The 21,235-nt window shown below is 38.5% G+C and overlaps 1 protein-coding gene across 1 annotated transcript in view; it reads left to right on the top strand.

Annotated features, from left to right (window-relative positions):
• The window catches only part of eys (eyes shut homolog), a 388,659-nt gene that overhangs the window by 350,302 nt on the left and 17,122 nt on the right, over nt 1-21,235 (top strand). Inside the window, exons 37-38 of the mRNA XM_077236480.1 lie at nt 10,321-10,429; nt 11,434-11,654. Coding sequence (XP_077092595.1) covers nt 10,321-10,429; nt 11,434-11,654 — 330 coding nt within the window. The remainder of the gene's footprint in view (nt 1-10,320; nt 10,430-11,433; nt 11,655-21,235) is intronic.

A 21,235-nucleotide genomic window follows, 5' to 3' on the forward strand; every position in this document is an offset into this window, starting at 1 on the left:
CATGGTGGCCATAAAGGGATGGACATGGTCAGAAACAATGCTCAGGTAGGCCGTGGCATTTAAACGATGCCCAATTGGCACTAAGGGGCCTAAAGTGTACCAAGAAAACATCCCCACACCATTACACCACCACCAGCCTGCACAGTGGTAACAAGGCATGATGGATCCATGTTCTCATTCTGTTTACGCCAAATTCTGACTCTACCATTTGAATGTCTCAACAGAAATCGAGACTCATCAGACCAGGCAACATTTTTCCAGTCTTCAACTGTCCAATTTTGGTGAGCTCTTGCAAATTATAGCCTCTTTTTCCTATTTGTAGTGGAGATGAGTGGGGTGTTCTGCTGTTGTAGCCCATCCGCCTCAAGGTTGTGCATGTTGTGGCTTCACAAATGCTTGCAGCATACCTCGGTTGTAACGAGTGGTTATTTCAGTCAAAGTTGCTCTTCTATCAGCTTGAATCAGTCGGCCCATTCTCCTCTAACCTCTAGCATCAACAAGGCATTTTCGCCCACAGGACTGCCGCATAATGGATGTTTTTCCCTTTTCACACCATTCTTTGTAAACCCTAGAAATGGTTGTGTGTGGAAATCCCAGTAACTGAGCAGATTGTGAAATACTCAGACCAGGCCCGTCTGGCACCAACAACCATGCCATGCTCAAAATTGCTTAAATCACCTTTCTTTCCCATTCTGGCATTCAATTTGTAGTTCAGAAAATTGTCTTGACCAGGACCACACCCCTAAATGCATTGAAGCAACTGTCATGTGATTGGTTGATTAGATAATTGCATTAATGAGAAATTGAACAGGTGTTCCTAATAATCCTGTTCATAATAAAGACATACATCTATATATATATATATATATATATATATATATATATATATATATATATATTAGGGCTGTCAGTTAAACGCGTTATTAACGGCCTTTTTGGTCTAGCAAACTTTGTAGTTTTTTTTTCACATGCTTTTGCAAAAGGACGCGGCATGCGCGGCGCTGCGCTATGAAACCCATTCATTTCAAGGGCTTGCGCCGTGCGAGGACGTTTTGTTGCTTCGTAGACCAAAGCGCAAGTGGATCTAGCTAGACCGGAAACAAAACAACAGGCACGCGCACACACACTTGTTTGGGCTTGCGAGCCGGCCAAATAGGTTAAAGTTACGTTTTGAGTGGATGACGAGCGCGAGACGCCGAAATGGATGCCAATAAGATTCTGAATGGAAAGTTTACTTTTAAAAAGTTGGCAAATGGTTCCATTGACTAGACCAAAGTGATCTGTGTGTTTTGTCGTTATGAACTGAGCTATCATCATCGCAGCACGTCCAGTCTGAAGTACCACTTGATGATGGCCAAGCACACACACACAGCTGATGCGAATTCTCCGCCCCCTCGTCAATATCAGTACCTCGTCAGTATTTCTTTCACCCTTTTATTGATGGACAGTGTTACATTGTGTTACAAAGAAATTATTTGCTCCAAGTGAGAATGTTAGTGTGAAATTGAACACAGTATTGCCTATGTTGTTTTCAATAAAAAAAATGTGCACAAAGCAAGCAATCCACTTTTTTCATGTTGATAAGAGCATTAAAATGAGAAAAAATAATGAACAAAAAGAAATCAAGAGACATTTAGAATAGATAAAAATGTGCGATTAATCGCGAGTTAACTATGACATTAATGCGATTAATCGCGATTAAATATTTTAATCGTTTGACAGCACTAATATATATATATATATATATATATATATACATAGTCAATAAATCACATCTCATGTGCTTATTTAACATGTCCAAATGGACATTGAAGTCCATTTCGCAGGTACTATTGGGGATTGGAATGATTTTAGATTTTTAAAGTCTTCTCACTGTAATCACCATATTTTCAATACAGCTGCTCTTCAAATGTTTCTTTCATGCATGCTTTGAAAATATACCAGCTTTCTGAGATTAATATTTGTGTCTGGCAGGCTGTAAGCATTGTTATTTTTAATCAGGAAAGTAGTCAGACTCCTCATCTGGAGCAGCGTGTCAAAGCCATAGGGCGCGCCTGTAATTTGGGTCTGGAAGATCAGCTGGAGACATGACTAAGAACACAGGCTGCCCAAAATAACTGAAGCCATTCGAGTGAGCTTGTTATGCAAAAAATGGGTTGACACTTTAATGCAGGAAAGTCAGTGCAGCTGGCTGAGTGAGTCTGAGGGGCTGCGCCTGTCTTTATCGGCTCCCTCGGTGGGGGTGATCAAGGGAAGCTTGTTATTTGCCACCGGCCTTTGACGCGTCTGCTTGGCTCTCAAAAAGCATGCATGTGGGAACAAAGCTCTTCAATTCTACATTCATCTAAGGTTGCTTATGATGACACAGTCCGTTTGAGCTATTGATATGTTTTGGACAATGTGAAAAAAAATGATCAATGAGTGCAGCAATTGTGACTCTTAATGGCTCTCATTCAGATGAGGAGCAGTGAAAAGTCACAGTGGGTGCATGAATGAATGCAAGAACCTGTTTAATAGCCCTTAATCAGCATAAACATATATTTATCTGTACATTATCCATGGGCCAACAGAGAATTGGGTTGATGGTGCTGAGATTATCCACCATCAAATAGTCGCTTGTTGTTATTGCTGTTCCTGTTGGACTTGCAATGTGGCATGAACTAAAAGTCCTTTCTTATTTCTAGCTTTGGTGTTTTAAAGGTGTGTGTGTGTGTGTGTGTGTGTGTGTGTGTGTGTGTGTGTGTGTGTGTGTGTGTGTGTGTGTGTGTGTGTGTGTGTGTGTGTGTGTGTGTGTGTGTGTGTGTGTGTGTGTGTGTGTGTGTGTGTGTGTGTGTGTGTGTGTGTGTGTGTGTGTGTGTGTGTGTGTGTTGCTGTGTCTGCAGCTTCTTGATGTTTTACTGCCATCTGTTGCCAGTACTTTATACATATTTTGTAGTTGGAGCAATAGAGGCTCTGCGATGCTCCACTTCTTTCAGCATCCATTAGTGAACTGTAGCATGAACTGCAATTATTCAGCAATTACATTTCATAGGACTTGTGTGATGTCATGATGTTGCATCATGTCTGAGTGAGCCAATCATTTTAATAGAATATAAAGATAAAAGAAACCACATCTTTTTTTTAAATAAGACTTTTTTGTAGTATAGAGTGCAACATTGCCACCCTTTTTTAGCGGCGCTGGTTCCGAAAGTATTTTTTCCATTCATTTTTACCCATTGGGATTTTTCAAAAGGTCTTCATTAAAGAGTTACAAGGCATTAACTAAACCAATCAGATGAGAACCACAACTCTACAAACTTTGATTTGAAACAAAAAAGTATTTGAAAATTGGACTGTAACGCAGTTCGTTGTTATGAGGAGGAGGAGGCGGGAACCGGCGAACATTTAACAACCTTTAATAAATAAATAAACAAATACAAAACGAAAGTAAAAGACAGCAGCCCCTCGCGGACGACTGCTGTCACATATAACAAAACAAAACACAAGTCCAGGCCTGTCCTCTCTCGCTCTTCACTGTCGTCGCTCCTCCGAGACCGGAGATATGAGATACGAGACCGGTGTGTCGCGCAGGTATCGCTCATCAGCAATCAGGCCACCGGCCTCGCACCACTCTCTCACGGCCCTCGGCCCTGTCCTGCTCGCCACACGGACAAAAATACAAAGATACAAGACTCTGTACGTGAGAGAAAGAACTACAATCCCATGAAGCCTTGCAAATAGTATAGTCGAATTAAAGAATTAAACGATGGAGAAATATAAAACTACAATTTTCAAATGTTGATTTTTTAATATATATATATATATATATATATACAAATATTCAAGTATTTTGAGAGCGTAGAGAGATCGACTCAATTACGCCATTGGCAGTGGGCGGAGCTAGCAAGATCTTTTAGCGCATGTTGCTTTTTTCAACTCTGATTGGTGTAATTTTCTGTAAATCATCGTGGGTAATGTAGTTTTTCACCAGTGTTAAACACGATTATTTAAAAAACAAATGAAATAATGCGTGCTGACGCCTTCAACAGAAGCAAATAACATCAATTATCAACCTCTTAGCTCACAGTGAGGCTGTCTTTAAAGGTTTCCTTATGGAGAAAATGAATGGAGTTTTTACTTGCACTCTATAGGTGGAGGAACTAGCAACATGGTGAACAATTGACTCTTCGCAGGGAGTTTGATTGACAGGCGATCTGACCAATCATAATCCGCCATCCTCCGAATCAGCCATTTTTGTCCGACAAAGCAGACAGGAGAGTTAGTAGATTAACGTTGGAGGATTTGAACTTGAAAAACAAAGTGTACTGATGTCTTTCTGCGGTTAAAATAACATTCCTTCTTATGTTCATTCATGTTTATTTTATGCTATAAATTAACTAGAAGGAAGAGATGATCGGTTCACGAGCAGCTTTAAATGAGGCGCTACAGCGATCTGTCAGACACATTAAAGAGCCACAAAACGGTATTTATTGTTTAAATTTTTAAGTTGAGACTTTGTTTCATATCAAAAGTAACCTGGCCTATCCTGTCTGTCAGCATGTTGTCAGTGTCCTCTCTGCTCCACAATGTATTTTTCACTGCGTGAGAACATGGTGTGTCGTGAGAGCAGCGTAGCTTGTCGGACATAGCAACAGTAACTAAAGGGGGCGGGTCTTTGCGAACGGTCAATTGGCAACATGACAAAAAACATTAAGTAACAACACCTTAGCAACTGCGTGACAACCAGCCACAACACCCTATCATTGTGGTGGTCAAATTGATTTAACTGTCATTTAACAGAATAAATAAATGACAAATGGTGTTTATTTTGTATTTGGTGTACATTTTGATGAGGGTTATTTGTGCCTGACACATGGCTGGTCTCAGGCTGGGATACACACATGCAAAAAGGGACTATGCTGTGTTAGTGTTGCTGGTACTCTCAGAAATACTAAATATCCTCTCAGTTTTGATTGCCCTGGGCTGCGTTTCCCAAAAGCATCGTAAGCCTAATTTGATTGTAGAGACCATTGGTGGCAATCGCTCTACGATCAACTTAAGCTTAAGATGCTTTTGGGAAAGACAGCCCATGTCACATTATTTGATTTGAATTATGATCACTCGTATCAAGATTCACAGTTTATTCATGTAACTTCATGCCAAATGTATTTCTGTCCAGTTCTAATAAGTTTGTTCATGGTTTTTAAAATGACCCCCACAAGTAAATTTGGACAGAACATATCAAAATACTTGATTTGCTATACTTGCTATTTCTAATCGCCGGTGGTATGTAATTATTTTATTATTTGTCTCTGGACTTTTGTGTTACTTCCAGTCTTGAGTGCCATGTTGTAGTCCTTTGTAGTTTTTCCCCCGATTGTCTTTCCCAGGTGTGTCTTGTTAAGTCGTAAGCTGTGTCCCAATGTGAAGGCTGCATCCTCCGATTGGCCGCATTTGAAGGACGATTGCGTCACAGCGGCGCAACGAAGGATGTCCCAATTCAAAGGCTGCACCCTTCGAAGGTCGTATTCGAAGGCCGCGACGAAGGCTACCCTGATTCAAAAGTGACGCCAAATGCACCCTTCGTTTCCAGAGGTGTCAAGTGCAGGTTCAGAAAGTAAAATTCCTAAGTATTCCTAAATTCCTAAAATTCCTAAAGTATTTTGTTCCAATCCCCTGGATTTGCTAATTAGCACAGTTTTTCAGCCAGGAGATAGAACTAATTAGTGAAATCAGCTGGCTGAATTAATGGGTGGAATAAACATATGGCAGGACTTTTACTTTCTGACCTCTGGAATTGACACCTCTGTTCGTTTCCCCGTGAAAGAGAGGCAACATAAATGGATCCTTAGCGGCCTATCCTACCGCATAAGTCCATTGCGCACTGGTGAAGACAGCATTTTTATTTAAAAAAATGACGGATGATTGTTCTTGTCGCCTAGCAACTGTGACAGCTACCGATGACGAGCGGGAGTAACATTTGAACTGAACTTTTTTAATTTCAACTGGGTTTTATATTCAAATAGTGTTGAAAACCTGTGTAAATATATTCACCATGGTCCATTTATGTACATAATAAAAAGAATACAGTAGCCTACAAAATCGCATCAAGATAAGAAATAAGTGAACATTAGAACCTTATATATATATATATATATATGCCTATGTATGTTTTCTTTTCATATTTCATTACATTATTTACGCAAGTTAACACCCAATACTTGAACAGTTTAAAGTGTAATCCGGCAATTCAGGAGTCAGGACGCAGCCTCTGAATTGGGACGCAGCAAACCAGCTCTGGCTATAGTCTTGGCTAAGCCGAAAATACATGAACCAACGAAGTAGGGGGTGAAACATCCTCACCATGTCCTCTACTAAAATATAAAACATAAAAATGACAGTAGCCAATTCTGGCTCCATACCTGTTTACTCAATTATATCAAATGAATTATCAGGATGGCAGCTGTACTCTCGCACCTTTACTTGGTGCCAGCAGCGGTAATCGAGAACACCTGGTTGCGCAATTAGGAAATCCTACGAAAGCTACATGGTGCGTCCTTCGAAGGACGCGTAGGCTGCATCCTTCGAAGTCCGTGGCCTTCAAAGGATGCAACCTTCACATTGGGACACAGCTGTGGTCTTGTTAAGCTTGTTTGCCCCGGTGTAAATATAGCATATAACCCTTGTGTTTGTCTTGTTGCTTTCTCAGTTGTTGTACATGTCATGGTTGCTTCCAGTCCTGTTTTCCTTGCTCTGTTTGTTTTTTTGTTCCGTGTTACAATTTGCATATGCCCATGAGTGCAAAATGAGTCATTAATAGTATTTCCCCGGAAAAGTAATTTAATTCGTTTTTTTTTTTTAAAGGGAGAAAAATGTGCACAAATGTATATATATAATTTTATATAATATTTATTTAAAGCTATATATAAATGTATATAATAATTTTTATGTTTTCTTAGCAGTAGAGAGAAAAAACATGTATTTTGTAACATATTGTTTATTTGCAATACACTACTGTTCAAAAGTATACGGTCAGCTTTTTTGTCAAAGTTTTGGTTTGTTTATGGAGGGACAGAAATCTCTCAGATTTCATCAAAAATAGCTTAATTTGTGTTCCGAAGATGAACGAAAGTCTTACGGGTTTGAAATGTCATGAGAGTGAGTAATTAATTACAGAATTTTCATTTTTGGGTACATTAACCCTTTAAATTGATCAAAAGTGACAGTAAGGAAAAACTTATACATTGTTAAAAAAAATGTACTTCTTTCTACTGTGATGATAAAAAAAAAGTTTCTTGAGCAAAAAAATCAGCATATTAGAATGATTTCTGAAGGATCATGTAACACTTAAGTCTGGAATAATTATGCTAAAAATTCAGGAATAAATCACAAGAATAAATGACATTTTACAATATATTAAATGCAATATTAAAATGAAAACTACTGTGATGATAAAAAAAAGTTTCTTGAGCAAAAAAATCAGCAGATTAGAATGATTTCTGATGGATCATGTGACACTTAAGTCTGGAATTATTATGCTAATAATTCAGGAATAAATCACAAGAATAAATGACATTTTACAATATATTAAATGCAATATTAAAACGAAAACAGTTTTTATAAATTGTAATATTTTAAAATAATAACTGTTTTTACTGTATTTTAATCAGATAAATGCATCCATGGTGAACATTAGAGGCTATAAAAATCTTGCCAACCCAAAACTTTTCAACAGTAGTGTATATACTTTGTGCTTTTTGAGAAATAAATGTTTTCCATTAAAGTAAATGGATAATAAGATCTGACTGAGACTCCCACATGACGGAATTGTGCCCTTTCTCTCTCTGTAAATAACCAGTGTGCTCATTCTGTTCCCTCAGGACTGTATCCACGTGTCTACAAGAGCTCATCAGAAAGAATGACACCAGTGCCCAGTTAGATCATCACAGACATGCTCAGCCACAGCACTGCACTAGATGTTCCTTTAGATCTTTTTAATATGAGCCTAGAGAAATATTAGCTGTCTTTGCCATTTGGTAGCATAGCTATTTAAGATTGTGTCATCTGCCGCACTTTATAAAGTGGCATTTAAATCTTTAACATCATATTTGTATTGTCCAGCATAAATGCCGTGTGAGTCTTTGTGAAATCTCTCTCTCTCTCTCTCTCTCTCTCTCTCTCTCTCTCTCTCTCTCTCTCTCTCTCTCTCTCTCTCTCTCTCTCTCTCTCTCTCTCTTGCGTGTCATTCACTTTAAATGGACAAACTCCTGTAGATCTCAGTGGGTGCCATTTAACTGCTGTGTCTAGAGAAGATAGCAGTAACACAGTGAGCTGGGAAACAGTTTAGTTTTAAACACAATTGCCCACAATATTGCTTCAAAATAACACGCAATTGGTTGGTTAAAAAGATTGTCCCAATCTCACACTTTTTAGTTGAGCCAATGTTATGTCTTCTGTTGTATGGATGATATATAACTTTTGTGTTAAGATGGTCATATAGATTTGGAGCAACATGAGTTTAAGTAATGACAGCTATGTAATTTTTGTGTGAAAACTGCCCCTTTAATCTAATTGAGATTAATTTAAAGAGAACATATTCTTTTTTACATTTTCAACTGTTTTTACTTTATAATGTTGCTGTTTGAGCATGAAAAAGGTCTGCAAAGTTACAAAGCACAAAGTCACTCCAAAGGGAGTTATTCTCTATATCAGTAAGCATTGTTTCTGAACTCCCTAGATAGTAGTCTTGGGTTTTCTTCCGGAAACGTACACTTCACAATATTCCTCATTTAAAAAATTCCCACCCAAGGCACAAGGTTTTTACCAAACACTCTCAAAGCGGCTGACCAATCATATCACACTGATCCACTGGACCAATCAGAGCACACTGAGCTTTTCGGAAAGAGGGGCTTCACAGAGACAGGAAATAAACAGGGCTGCATTTCCCAAAAGCATTGTAAGCCTAAATTGATCGTATAACCACTGCCACCAATGGTCTATACGATCAACTTAGGCTTCAAAGCTTTTGGGAAACGCAACCCAAAGCATTACTAACAGACTGGGAAGAGAGGTGCTGCAACAATGTAAAAAATATATATATATATTTTTTTTTTTTACATTGAAGAATGAAAACCTATTCTAGTAGACCCCAAAACAAAACAAAATAAAGACTGTAAATGGGCATAAAATAGCCTCTTTAAAATAATCATAATGTTACTCCATGCGCCTGCATTTGCTACCAATGTTGAAATCATCATATCATATAAGACACATTGAACCTGATGAGAAGTCTCTATAAATGCAAACAGCTGTCCAATGCACCTAAAGTGATTATCGAGCCATGATTAAAATAATTAGTACTTCATAACATCCCGCTACTTGGACTAATACCAGAATATTAAAGTCATTGCAGGAGCCTTGGCAAACAATCAAATCAGCTCATGTCCTTATGTTTAGGATTCATCAGAAATACTGGTTCGGTGCCGGGCTGTCAGTCACATTGAATTTCCTTCTCGTAGTCCTAATCGGGCATTAATTTATCAATCTGTATGCAGAGCGACTCTCATAACTTCCCCAGTGTTGTAATTAGTGCTACCTGAAGTTGTAGGGCTTTGATTGCCTTCAGGGAGGTGTCCTGCAAGGCTGTTTCAAATTAGCATGAGGGCAATCGCCCTGATTGCTCGCATCTGGTCATTAAAGGAGAGGGGACTTTTCTCCCCCTCTTGCCCCAACCCAACATGGACTGAAATCAAAAGCTGATGCTTGAATAAGCAAGTCTCAAGTTTTTCATGTGCCTAAAAGAACTGATTGACAATAAGAAAATCCATGCCTTTTGCCAATTACTTGTATTTTTCAGCGAGGATGGTGCTTTTTTTACAGAATAACTGTTGGATCACGTCAAGCCACAGTTGAAAGCTTTGTGGGGGAGATTGCTGAGACACTCTGCACCTTTTACTGTTGCATTAGGATTGATGTAATCCTGAATAATCCTGAAATGGATAATTTTTCAGCCCGTGAGCAGGGAGGAGCTGTCTTTTGACATTTTGAGATGACTGAGAAGATATATTGCTTGTAGTAAAATTGGAAAGGATGGATACAGAACACAAGCCTGGAAGAGGAATATTTTTAATGTGTGTGAAGGAGTTTGAGATTTCCATAGAGTGGCCTAGCAGCCCAGAACTCCCCTCACCAATTTGTGTACTGTAGTTTTTATGCTTAAATGGACTTTTTGTGAATGCTGCATGATTTAATGAGATTTTCCTTCTTTCCTCCCATGCCCTGTTTCTGTCTTACTCTCTCATTCTTGATCTGTATTCCCTCCTCTCTGTTTCTCTCTTTTAGATATGCATTGCCATCACGTGACAATGACCGGCTCTGTATTATTGAAATAGCTGTTGATAATGGAACTGCTAATCGGCAGCAGAAATACATGGATGAGCCTGTGTCAGAGGTAAGCCTGCTTCTACACATTCAATCATTTGAATGTCTGTCAGTCTATAGTTTATCTATGAATTATCTGATTTACTTTAACCATTCTACTGTTTTTTTTACCACACTTTTTATTGCTGTATTTTTTTTAGATGGATGGATGGATGGATGGATGGAGTTAAATAATTGATTCATGTTTGCATCCTAATTGATGAGAACCTCAGAGAGAACTGTGCTGTAATAATCAGACTCTTTCAACAGACAGTCTTAATCAGAATATAATGGCTTCACAAATCCATTTAAAGAGCTTCATAAAGATAAAAAAAAAAACTCCAGGCTTTATTAAGAACTGTTTTTTGTGGAAATGTCTGTAAAATTGGCAAGAAGATGACAAACTTTGAATATACTGTATTTGGAAAGCCTAGTTTAAAACTTAAAGGTTAGTTTTATGTCTGAAGGTTATATAGTCCTTGTGTAGTTTAAATGCATAGACAGTTTGAAATGTAGTTTGAAAGCAAAATAGGCCTAAGGATAGACAAAAATTAAGCAAAAAAAAGCTATAGCACAATAAAATGTCTGTTTTAGGTTTTTTCTTTGTTTTATAATGTTAAAATAAAAACATTTATTTTTAATTGTAAACATTTGATAATATCAGTTTTATTTTTTTTATTTTTTTGATCAATTAAATTCAGCCTGGGTGAACATAAAGAGACTTCTTTCAAAAAGTGTTTTGAGAACTTTTGAACAATAGTGTACACTGAAAACAGTACACTGTACTTTTTTCTCAGAAATTGCTAGTAAAATTCACAAATAATTACAAAGAAACGATAACCCGTTGAATTGAATGTTAAAATTTCAAGACTGAAATGGTGTTTTACAACATACTTCAGTAATCTTCATTTTATTTGCTGCTTTGAATGTATTTATTGAGCACTTTAAAGCACAGGCTAATCTAACATGATTATCATTAGCTAGATAAAATCATCATTATTGTAACATGTCTCATTTCTTCCTCCCAACACTCAGGTGGTGTTCGGCCCCACGTTTCTTGGTGGCGTTCCATCCCTCTCAGAGCTGCACCACAACAGTGGGAATGTCTCTGGATTCATCGGCTGCATACGTGAACTGCAGATGGGCTCCAAAGAGCTGCATGTGGTGGGGGAAGCAATCAGAGGCCAAAATATTCACAACTGTGACGCCACAGTCTGCCAGCATCAATCCTGCCGCAATGGAGGAACCTGTCTCAGGTGTGATTTCACTTCCTTTGTTTTTGAAAAACTATTGGAGGTAGAATCATCTCAACTTTCAATGGCTACATTCTGCGAATAGTGTTTTCAAAGTGTCTGTTAAAACAATATTCAGATGAAAATGACTGTAATTGGATGTTTCTCAATAAAGGACTGGTGAGTGGTAGACAACGTGACCGGGAGAGTTCCTCACTGTACGCGCAGATGTCATACTCCTCAATCAGCTTTCTTTCACAAGCATCTCTTAAGCTTTCAATATTTGGCATACATGCAATTTTCTACTAAATTTTGTGCTTTTGCCAGGACGCAGAGTTTGTAAATATTGTCAATGATATGCGGATGCTGTGAAGATGCTCACTTGAGTTTTAAATAGCGGTAATCAGAGGCTTGATTGCAGGGACGGGAGTGATGTGTGAACGTGCTTTTTGTTAAACCACAGGCAGCGTTTTTGTGTTGCCTAAAACCAATAGTTTACAATTGCACCATTTTTAAGTTTTGTATTTAGTTTTCATGTTAAAAGCATGTTTTGATTAGGGTGGGAATCTTTAAGCTTGTCACGATTCTGTTAGATTTCGTTAGTCATGATTTGATTCTAAAATGTTTCTCAATGCATTTCCAATCAGCAACTGTCAACATAGGTGGCAAATCTTTAGTAATTTAAGGTTGACCCTAGGCTTGCTGAAGTAGTCGGTGTTACTGGTGTTACACGGCGTTCGTCTGTTCGCCAATTATATTACTTGCCCACTGCCCCCTCTTTCTAAACTGAATATGCCTACACAGAGAATACATGATCGCAAAGTAAAAAAGCGAGCATGCATTCAAAAGCGATTTCTGTATAGTAACGTAGCATTTGAAGTGCATTTTTAGTGTCAGTGTACTGGTGCTAAAAAGTATTGCGTTACTAAAATTTATTTTGTTACAATATAATAATTTTACAAATGTCTGTACCTGATCACAATGACAATGTGCTTCTCTTCTGTAATCTGTGATGGGAAGCGTAAAAACATGACAAAAGATTTTGTCAACACAAGACCACTAAAGATGTGTTTGAGGTTTTTTGTTTTTTTTCATCTAATGAGATATTTATTACAAATCCATGTAAATGTCAGTTTTGAAAATGCCTTGTGCTCAGCTGATGGCATGCTTGACCACAGCAGCTTGAGCACAGGCACTCAGCGCACGTTCAGGGACTCTGTCTAACAGCCGTGGAGCGGTTTTCCTAAAGGACTACAGAGAACTGGCTCTGAATTTAAACCTAAACACTTCCAAACACTGAGATAAGGTGCCATTTACCCTTGTCGTGTACAAACCTGATTCATTCCTTATATACTGTAGAAGCAGAAAAGAATATTACAAAACAGATTTCAAAACTCTAGGCATCATACGACTTTGTAAATGGTCAGAGAGAAAAACTTGGCATTCTAGAATAAATGACTGAGGATCACACAATTTCAGACTCCACTAAAGTCATTCTGAACACAACAAACTTGCGTGTGCTTCGATGCTAGCAGATGCATGACGAATGAAAACAACGTATTCTGAAATCGTCGCATAATATCAACCATATTTGATAATCTCCGACTGGATGGAATCAAAGTCTGAAGCTAAAAATTGAGTCTGTGCCCATCACAGGCCCGGCGACAGGCCCCCAATGATGATCTCAATCCCCAAGCAATGATCTAAATGATTATGATGATTATTATCATCCTTATTAGGCGACTTTTATTAATAAATGAATATTACAATTTATTTTCCCCGCAATAGTTTCATAGTGCATCATCGCATAACCGACTCGCTGAGATGCTAATAAAAGTACTCCTCATTTAAAAAACATATTGATTAACAATGAATACTTCTATTTTCATTTTTTAAGATAATTTAATACTGTTTTATGCCATTATCAGAACATGATGAATTAGATTCAGCTCTTGATGTTGCTGTTGTTTTGTATAGGTGTTCCAGTTTAAACATGCAGGCTTGTATATAGTGGCGTCCTTATTTCTCGTTCTAAACTCATCTCGGAAAAGTCTGTCTCATTAATGTGTTCTGTGAATATTTATTTATATATATATATATATCCCCAACGCATTAGCCCCATCCACTGACCTTTATGTGATGGGCCATTGAGCAGTCCAGACTTGACATTTGGTTTGTGTGAATGGTCTTTTTCTGTGGTGATGACTGTCCTTTCTTTTATCTTCTCCTCCAGGTTTCCTGTAAACAAATCAGCGGAGTATTCTCTTTGATCACATGGGCTTCTTTTGATATGCTGGTTAGATATATTGTACATAATCATTAATTTTTAGTCTGAAAGGCAGCTGCTTTTATTTTAATTTGCAAAGTCACATGCACAGTACTTAGCCTCTGCATCGAGATCGAAATAACAGTCCACGTTTATTTTAAAAGGGTAAAACTAGCTGCACTCATGTGAGGCAGATAATAGTCATGGAAGATGTCCTAATGGTAATCCCAGTTAGCTGAACCGAGTGAAGGGAGCATGTTGACACAAAGAATAGACTTTTTCTCCAAGCCAGCAGCTGACGTTAGCAGGCTAGTCTTTCTCAACAGATGGTACTTAAACATATCCCCATTTTCCTTGCATTTGCTTTTGCTCAGAGTCATTTCTCTCACTGTTGTCAACTTACAAAACTGTATTTTACCTCAGATGTCCTCATCCATTTTTTCTCTCATCCATTTAAACTTTCAGAAAACGTATATGACTGTGGATATGGGCCTAATGTGTGCATTCAAAGTGCCTGGCTTCCTGTTTTAAGTCTCCTTACTAGTGTTGAGTTCTGACAGTGATTCATGGCTTTAACCGTTGTAATCCTTTGACTTTGAGACAGATTCTCCCCACCTCCACCGGGTAACGGATAGAGCATGTGGAGGGCAGGAGCGAACAGCTGTACATCAGCCGTTCATTTCATTCCCGTAAAGCGACATCATTCACCTCGCTGTCGAGCTGAGCACTAAACTCTTTTACTGAGTGTGTCACGCCTGCCCAAGTGTATAATCGAGTGCTTGGCCCACTAAACAGGCAATCCAGCACGTTTGTAGGACCAGCCTCTCCATTTTGGTTCTCCGGTGAGCCGTGCCCTCATGTTGCGTTTACAGATCTTTGAATTTAAAATGCTGTCTTTGGTCAGTACTGTTAAAATATCTTGGTTTTCATTGCTTTATTAATACTATCAGAGGACTGGTTGCACTGAAAGCAAACTGGTAGTCAGAGACTCTTTTTGTCTGCTTCTCTGAATGCGTCCTTATTTAAACAGAAATGGAGAGCACTTACCATGTTAAATTATTCATACATGTTTGCTTCCAGAAGCTCGCTTTAGTTGCAGCCGAAATGGTGAGTAGTGATGGTACCTTATTATATCTGCTGGGAGACGTGTGTGGCAGGACTCAGTTTAGTGGAGATGTGTTTAGCCCCGTTTTCAGAACATTACATTTTTAGTGGTTTCGTCTTTCTTTTGCTTTGTAGCATTGACCTCTGGTTCACTTCCATTCTAACCAAACACAGACAATTGTTCTTGGTTTTTAGTCTCTTGACTGCCTTCTATAAAGATGCTTATTTGACCAATGGGCATTATGCAAGTGAATGCAGGATGACCTCTGTGAACCGTATTAGCAACAGTGTCTTTCTAAGAGCTGTACCAAGTATGATACCAGGGTCAGATTTTTGTCAAATGACTCATAATGTTGCAATGCAGTGAGTGGTGTCTAATTAACATCTTGCCTTTTTTAAAAAACACATTTTTGGCAAATTTAGTAGATTATCTGGATATTCTGCATACTGTGTTTTTATATATGCTGCATGTGCATGCGTACACCACTGTTCAAATGTTTTTTTTCTAAAATGTAATACTTGATGTATAATGACATGTAACAAAAAGACATGTATAATGTTACAAAATATTTTTGAACTTTTTATTTATCCAAGAACCCTTACAATTTATTTCCTCAAACTTAAGTACAACTGATTTCAGCATTGATAATAAGATTCAATAATACGATAACAATGTTTCTTGAGCACCAAATGAGCACCAAATCAGCAAATTAGAATGATTTCTGAAGGATCATGTGACACTGAATACTGGAGTAATGGCTAAAGGCCTTGGTGAGCTAAGAGACTTTCACCCCAGGCATTTGATTGATTTATATATATATGCTGCCTTATGTTAAACTACTTTAAATTACATTTTTCACATTAATATCCACTCCATACACACCACAATGACAAAACAAAAAACAGATTTGTGATGCCTGCAAATTTATTAAAAATAAATAAACTGAAATTATTACATTGCATAAGTATTCATACCCTTTTCTGGGACACTTCGAAATTTAGCTCAGGAGCATTCCAATTTCTCTTGTAGATGTTACTACACTTCGAGTGGAGTCAACCTGTGGCAAATTCAGTTGAATGAGTATGATTTGGAAAGGCACACACCTCTCAAAAAAAGGTCTAACAGCTAAAAATGTATATTGGAGTAAAAACCAAGCCATGAGGTCAAAAGAACTGCCTGTAGAGCTCAGAGACAGGATTGTGTTAAGACCCAGATCTTGGGAAGACTACAAAAAATTCTGCTGAATTGAAGGTTCACTTAAGCATGTAGCCTCCATAATCCTAAATAGTAGATTGAACAACCAGGACACTTCACTGAGTGCTCAGTTTGCCAAGCTCTAGGGAGAAGGGTCTTGAATAGATTGGTGACCAACAAGCTGATGGTCAGACTGGTTGAGCTCCATGATCCTCCGACTGGATGGTCTCATAGTCTGAAGCTATCACCTTCCAACAGGACAATGACCCTAAGCACACAGCTAAGACAATGAGAGTGCCTAATGGACAACTCTTATAATGTCCTTGAACCCAATCGAACATCTCTGGAGAAACCTGAAAATAGCTGTCCACTGAAGGTCCTCTTCCAACCTGACAGAGCTTGAGACGATCTGAGGTGAAGATTGGCAGAAAATCGCCAAATGCACATGTGCATTTCACATCATACCTAAAAATGCTTGAGGCTGCTTTAAGTACTTCGTTAAGGGTTTCAATACTCATTCAATGTACTTATTTCAGTTTTTTCTTAATAATAAATTTGCAAAGTTGTCGCATATCTGTTTTTTTTTTTTTTTTTTTTTTGCTTTGTCATTGTGAAGTCGATGGAGTAAAGATTGATATGTTAAACTACTTTAAATTACTTTTCACAAGGCAGCAACACGGCAAGATGTGAAAATAAATGAAGGGGTTTTAATACTTTCGCAAAGGGACTGTATATGTATGTTTTTCCAGACATGACAGACTGTTAATTAAATAGTTAGTCATGTGAATGTTTAGAGTGCGCTAGCATATACGGTTGATGGTCTCAAAGCACACATGGACTAAAACCAAAAAATATAAATTTTATAATGTGTATTTGTGCTGAAGATTTATTTATTTACAGTTGATGGTCTCAAAATTAATAGACTAAAAGCCAGAAATCTTTTTTTTTCTCTTTTTTTTTTTAAAGATATAGTGTCATGATCAAAATACAGAATATGTCACTGCAATGTCAAGACTCTCTTTGAAGAGTGGTAAACACATCTCCTGTGATCATACACAGTTGGCTATGTACGGGGCTCGCCATATGCAGCCGACACCGGAGTGTTCCTCCTGACTGTTCCCTGCGTCAGTCTGAGCTCGCATGGCTGGTGAAGGGCAATCAGTCACAGAAACAGATGTGTTTGCATGTTCTACATAATGCGGGGCAATAATCTCGCAGTCTGCCGCAGCATTACCCCCTGCTGTCCTGCAAGGCAGTGACAAACCGTTCTCTGTCTTTCCCTGGGAACGGTGCAAAGAGCGCTTGTGTACAAACCAGGTCACTTGATTAGTCTCGTTGGGAAGGTTGCATGTTGTCCTATCCAGTGTTATCTGCATAAATGTAATTATTTTGTAATGTTATGAGCGTGCCATTTTTATTTGAAATTCGATTTCTCCCTGCATAGATATTCCTTCAAATCTTTTCATGCCCACCTTTTTAGAATATTGTTGTGTGTGTGTCTATGTATAAGTCACTTGCACTGGTTCTAAATCCCTGTGACAGAATGTAAATATTTCATTTCAGCTGTGCTGCAGCTCAAAACACATTATTAATTTATAGATTTGAAACCCCTCCAATGCTTCCTGTATCTGATATTATACCTTTGAAAACGGTCTACATCTTCCGGCAGCTTATGAAGTTCTTGTCTGAATATTGCTTATCATGCTGGCCCACCCTCTACCTCTCGCTTGAGGATAAACCCTGGAATTACAAAAGTTCCGTTTGCGGAATTGCACCTCGGCAGTCATCCTTTAGAGGGGGCATTTCTAATCATTCGCTTAGATCAACATCAGCAGAATGTGAGTCTGCTTTTGTAGATGGCCTTCAGGCCCAGTTATTCGCTTATTTAAATGAATCTGTGATTCACTCAAGTTTTTGTTTTTGTATTGACTCTTCTTCATCTCCGTGGTCATCTTTTAGAAATTTTTTTTTTTCACTGCATGATATTTATAAAATGGACATCCCAACAAGTGTAATGTTATGTCTGTATAATGCAATTTATGAATATATCCTGTATTTTGGTTTAGATGTACACTCGTGAAAAAGAAAGGACACCCTATTGAATTATATGGTTTTATGTATCAGATTCAGGACATAATAAAATAAAAAAATCATCTGGGGCCTCATGTATCAATCTTGCGTACGCACAAAAACTTTGCTTACGCCAGCTTTCACGCTCACGGTATGATGTAGTAACAGTGAAATTAACGTGAGTGTGCGTTCCTCCACACCAATTTCATGTCTGGCGTACGTACATTTCTCATAGTTTTTGTCCGTTGGCGACTCTTACAGGCAATGAAGTTAAGTCGCAAACATTACACAGCGAATTGTTCTACAAGTCTATCGCACTACCACCTGTGGGAATTTGCTATTAATTTGCAATTTATAAAATAATTTGCATATATTGTCACACGAGCCTTATGGGAATATTCTATCAATTATGCAATTAAGAACATATAAAAGCATATGCAAATTGATACAACCCTTAGTCTATGCTAATGGCAGCTTTGGCCTTATTAGAGGACATTGCTAATGGCAGAATCCGAAGAGAACAAGTTTTTTGGGACCACAATGATTTTCTGGCCCAGGATGATGACTGGTTTATCAGCCGTTTCAGATTTCCAAGGGCTATCCTCTTGGAGCTCTGTGCGGAGTTGGGTCCGCATCTAAAGAGAGAGACAGCGAGGAGCCACGCAACACCCGTTCCCTTGCAGGTGCTGACAACACTTGCTTTCCTGGCAACTGGTTCTTTCCAAAGGGAATTGACAGACCCCTCAGGAATAAGCCAGTCGTCTTTGAGCCGCGCAATGCCAGCGGTATGGGTCGGGATCATCCGCATGCCTACCAAGTATAAGGTTCCCATATGATGTAGTTGACCAGCCAAACATTAAATGCAATTGCAGCGATAGCCGGTTTTCCTAATGTAATCGGAGCGATCGACTGCACACGCATTGCTATAATGGCGCCATCTGAAGAATAATTTACATATGTGAATCGGAAACATTTCCATTCAATAAATGTGCAGATAATATTGGTTACCTTCGTGGCAGTCCTGTAGTAAATCCGAGTCTCACACAGCAGCAGTTACTACTCCAGAGAGTAAGGTGTCACCCATAATTGAGGCAACTCTCTGCTCAAAGGGTGTAAGTTCATCAACCCCTTTACCACTGCCTGTTCTGCCCACACTTTGTCAGTGCGCAGCAGTTCTCCATTTAATGTCCAGCTTTATATCAGGCCATTTCTTTTTAAGGTCATTTACAGTGCGACTTTCAGATCCCACCGCATTGACGGCATCAGCCAAACTCTCCCACTCATATTTTTTCCTTTTGTTATTAATTCCGGAGGACAATTAAAGTTCCAAATATTTTTTTTTCTCGTTTCTACCTCCGATAGTAGCACCTCCGATTCACTTTCTGTAAATTTTTGTTTCTTGCCGCTTGCTTTAGCCATTTCTTACTCCTTTCTTTTGCCAAAGTGGACTCATTACCATATTTAAATGTATTTAATTAAGGGAGGAGACTGGGTGGGGCGTTGTGCTCGTGCATGTGAGCTGATTTTTACGTTAATTGGGATGTACAAAGAGAATATGCGTGGGATCCTTGGTACGCAGAGATTCATACATCTGTTTTATTTTTGTGCGTACGCACATTTACAGCTTTGTCCGTACGCAATGTTTTGGTATGAATTCAACGCAAGTCTTTCTACATGAGGCCCCTGGTCCTTGGCAAGTCTTAAAATTGGGTAAATACAACCTCAGATAAACAACAGCACACGACATATTACATCGTGTCATTATTATTTTACAAAAACTTGCCCAAAATGGAAAAGCTATGTGTGAGAAACTGAGTACACCCTTAATGCTTCCATAGGAATTAGGAGGGGAAGTAGCAGTCAAGTATGGCGTGTTTGGAAGGGTTGCCAGGAGAAAGCTTCTTCTCTCTAAAAAGAACATGGCAGCACAGCTTGGGTTTGCAAAGTTGCATCTGAACAAACCTCGAGAGACCAAAGTGGAGATGTTTGCCCATAATGCACAGCGCCACGTTTGGCGCAAACCAAACACAGCATATTCGCACAAACACCTCAACTGTCAGGCATAGTGATGATGATGATTTGGGTTTGTTTTGCAGCCTGGACACCTTGCAGTCTTTGAGTTGACCATGAACTCCTCTGCATACCAAAGTATACAAATGTGAGTCAATCTGTCCGACAGCTAAAGCTTGGCCAAAATTCAGTCATGCAATAGGACAATGATCTCAAGAACACCAGCAAATCTACGGCAGAATGGCTGAAAACGAAAAGAATCAAGGTGTTTCACTGACCCATTCAAAGTCCAGACCTCAACCGACTGAAATGTTGCAGTGGGACCTTCCGAGAGCTGTGCATAAACAGATGCCCACAAACCTCAATGAACTGAAGCAACTTTGTAAAGAAGAGCGGGCCAAAATTCCTCCAGAACAATGTGATAGACTGATTAAGTCATACAGAAAACGATTAATTCGAAGTTATGCTGCTTAAAGTGGCTCTCGAGGAACTGAATCATAGGGTGTACTTAGTTTGTCACATATGGCTTTTCCATTTTGGCTTTATTTTTGTTAAATAAATAATGACATGGTGTAATATGTCATGCGTTGTTGTTCATCTGAGGTTGTATTTACCTAATATTAAGACCTGCTAATGACCAGATGATTTTTATGTTCTGATACTTAAAACCAAACTATTCTGAAGGGTGTCCTTTCTTTTTCATATGACTGTACTTTGTCTAGATGTTTATTGCCTTGAGCTCTGTCTGAAAGTGCTAAATAAAGTAAACTTCTTTTTGTTTTTATTGGCAGTCTGATAATAATCAATAAACAAGACAACAATCACTTGCATATCAAAATATGTATAGTTATGTATATGTACAGTTTGTTAAACAGATATGCAGCAAATAGAAAAAAAGAAAGTAAACATGATGTTGCTCTTGTTATTAAGAGCAGCATGACTCCATTGGTAATGTGATCT

The sequence above is a fragment of the Siphateles boraxobius genome, unplaced genomic scaffold, assembly GCF_051911475.1.
Source record: "Siphateles boraxobius isolate OS27281-9 unplaced genomic scaffold, OSU_SipBor_1 20, whole genome shotgun sequence".
Taxonomy (NCBI): Eukaryota; Metazoa; Chordata; class Actinopteri; order Cypriniformes; family Leuciscidae; genus Siphateles; species Siphateles boraxobius.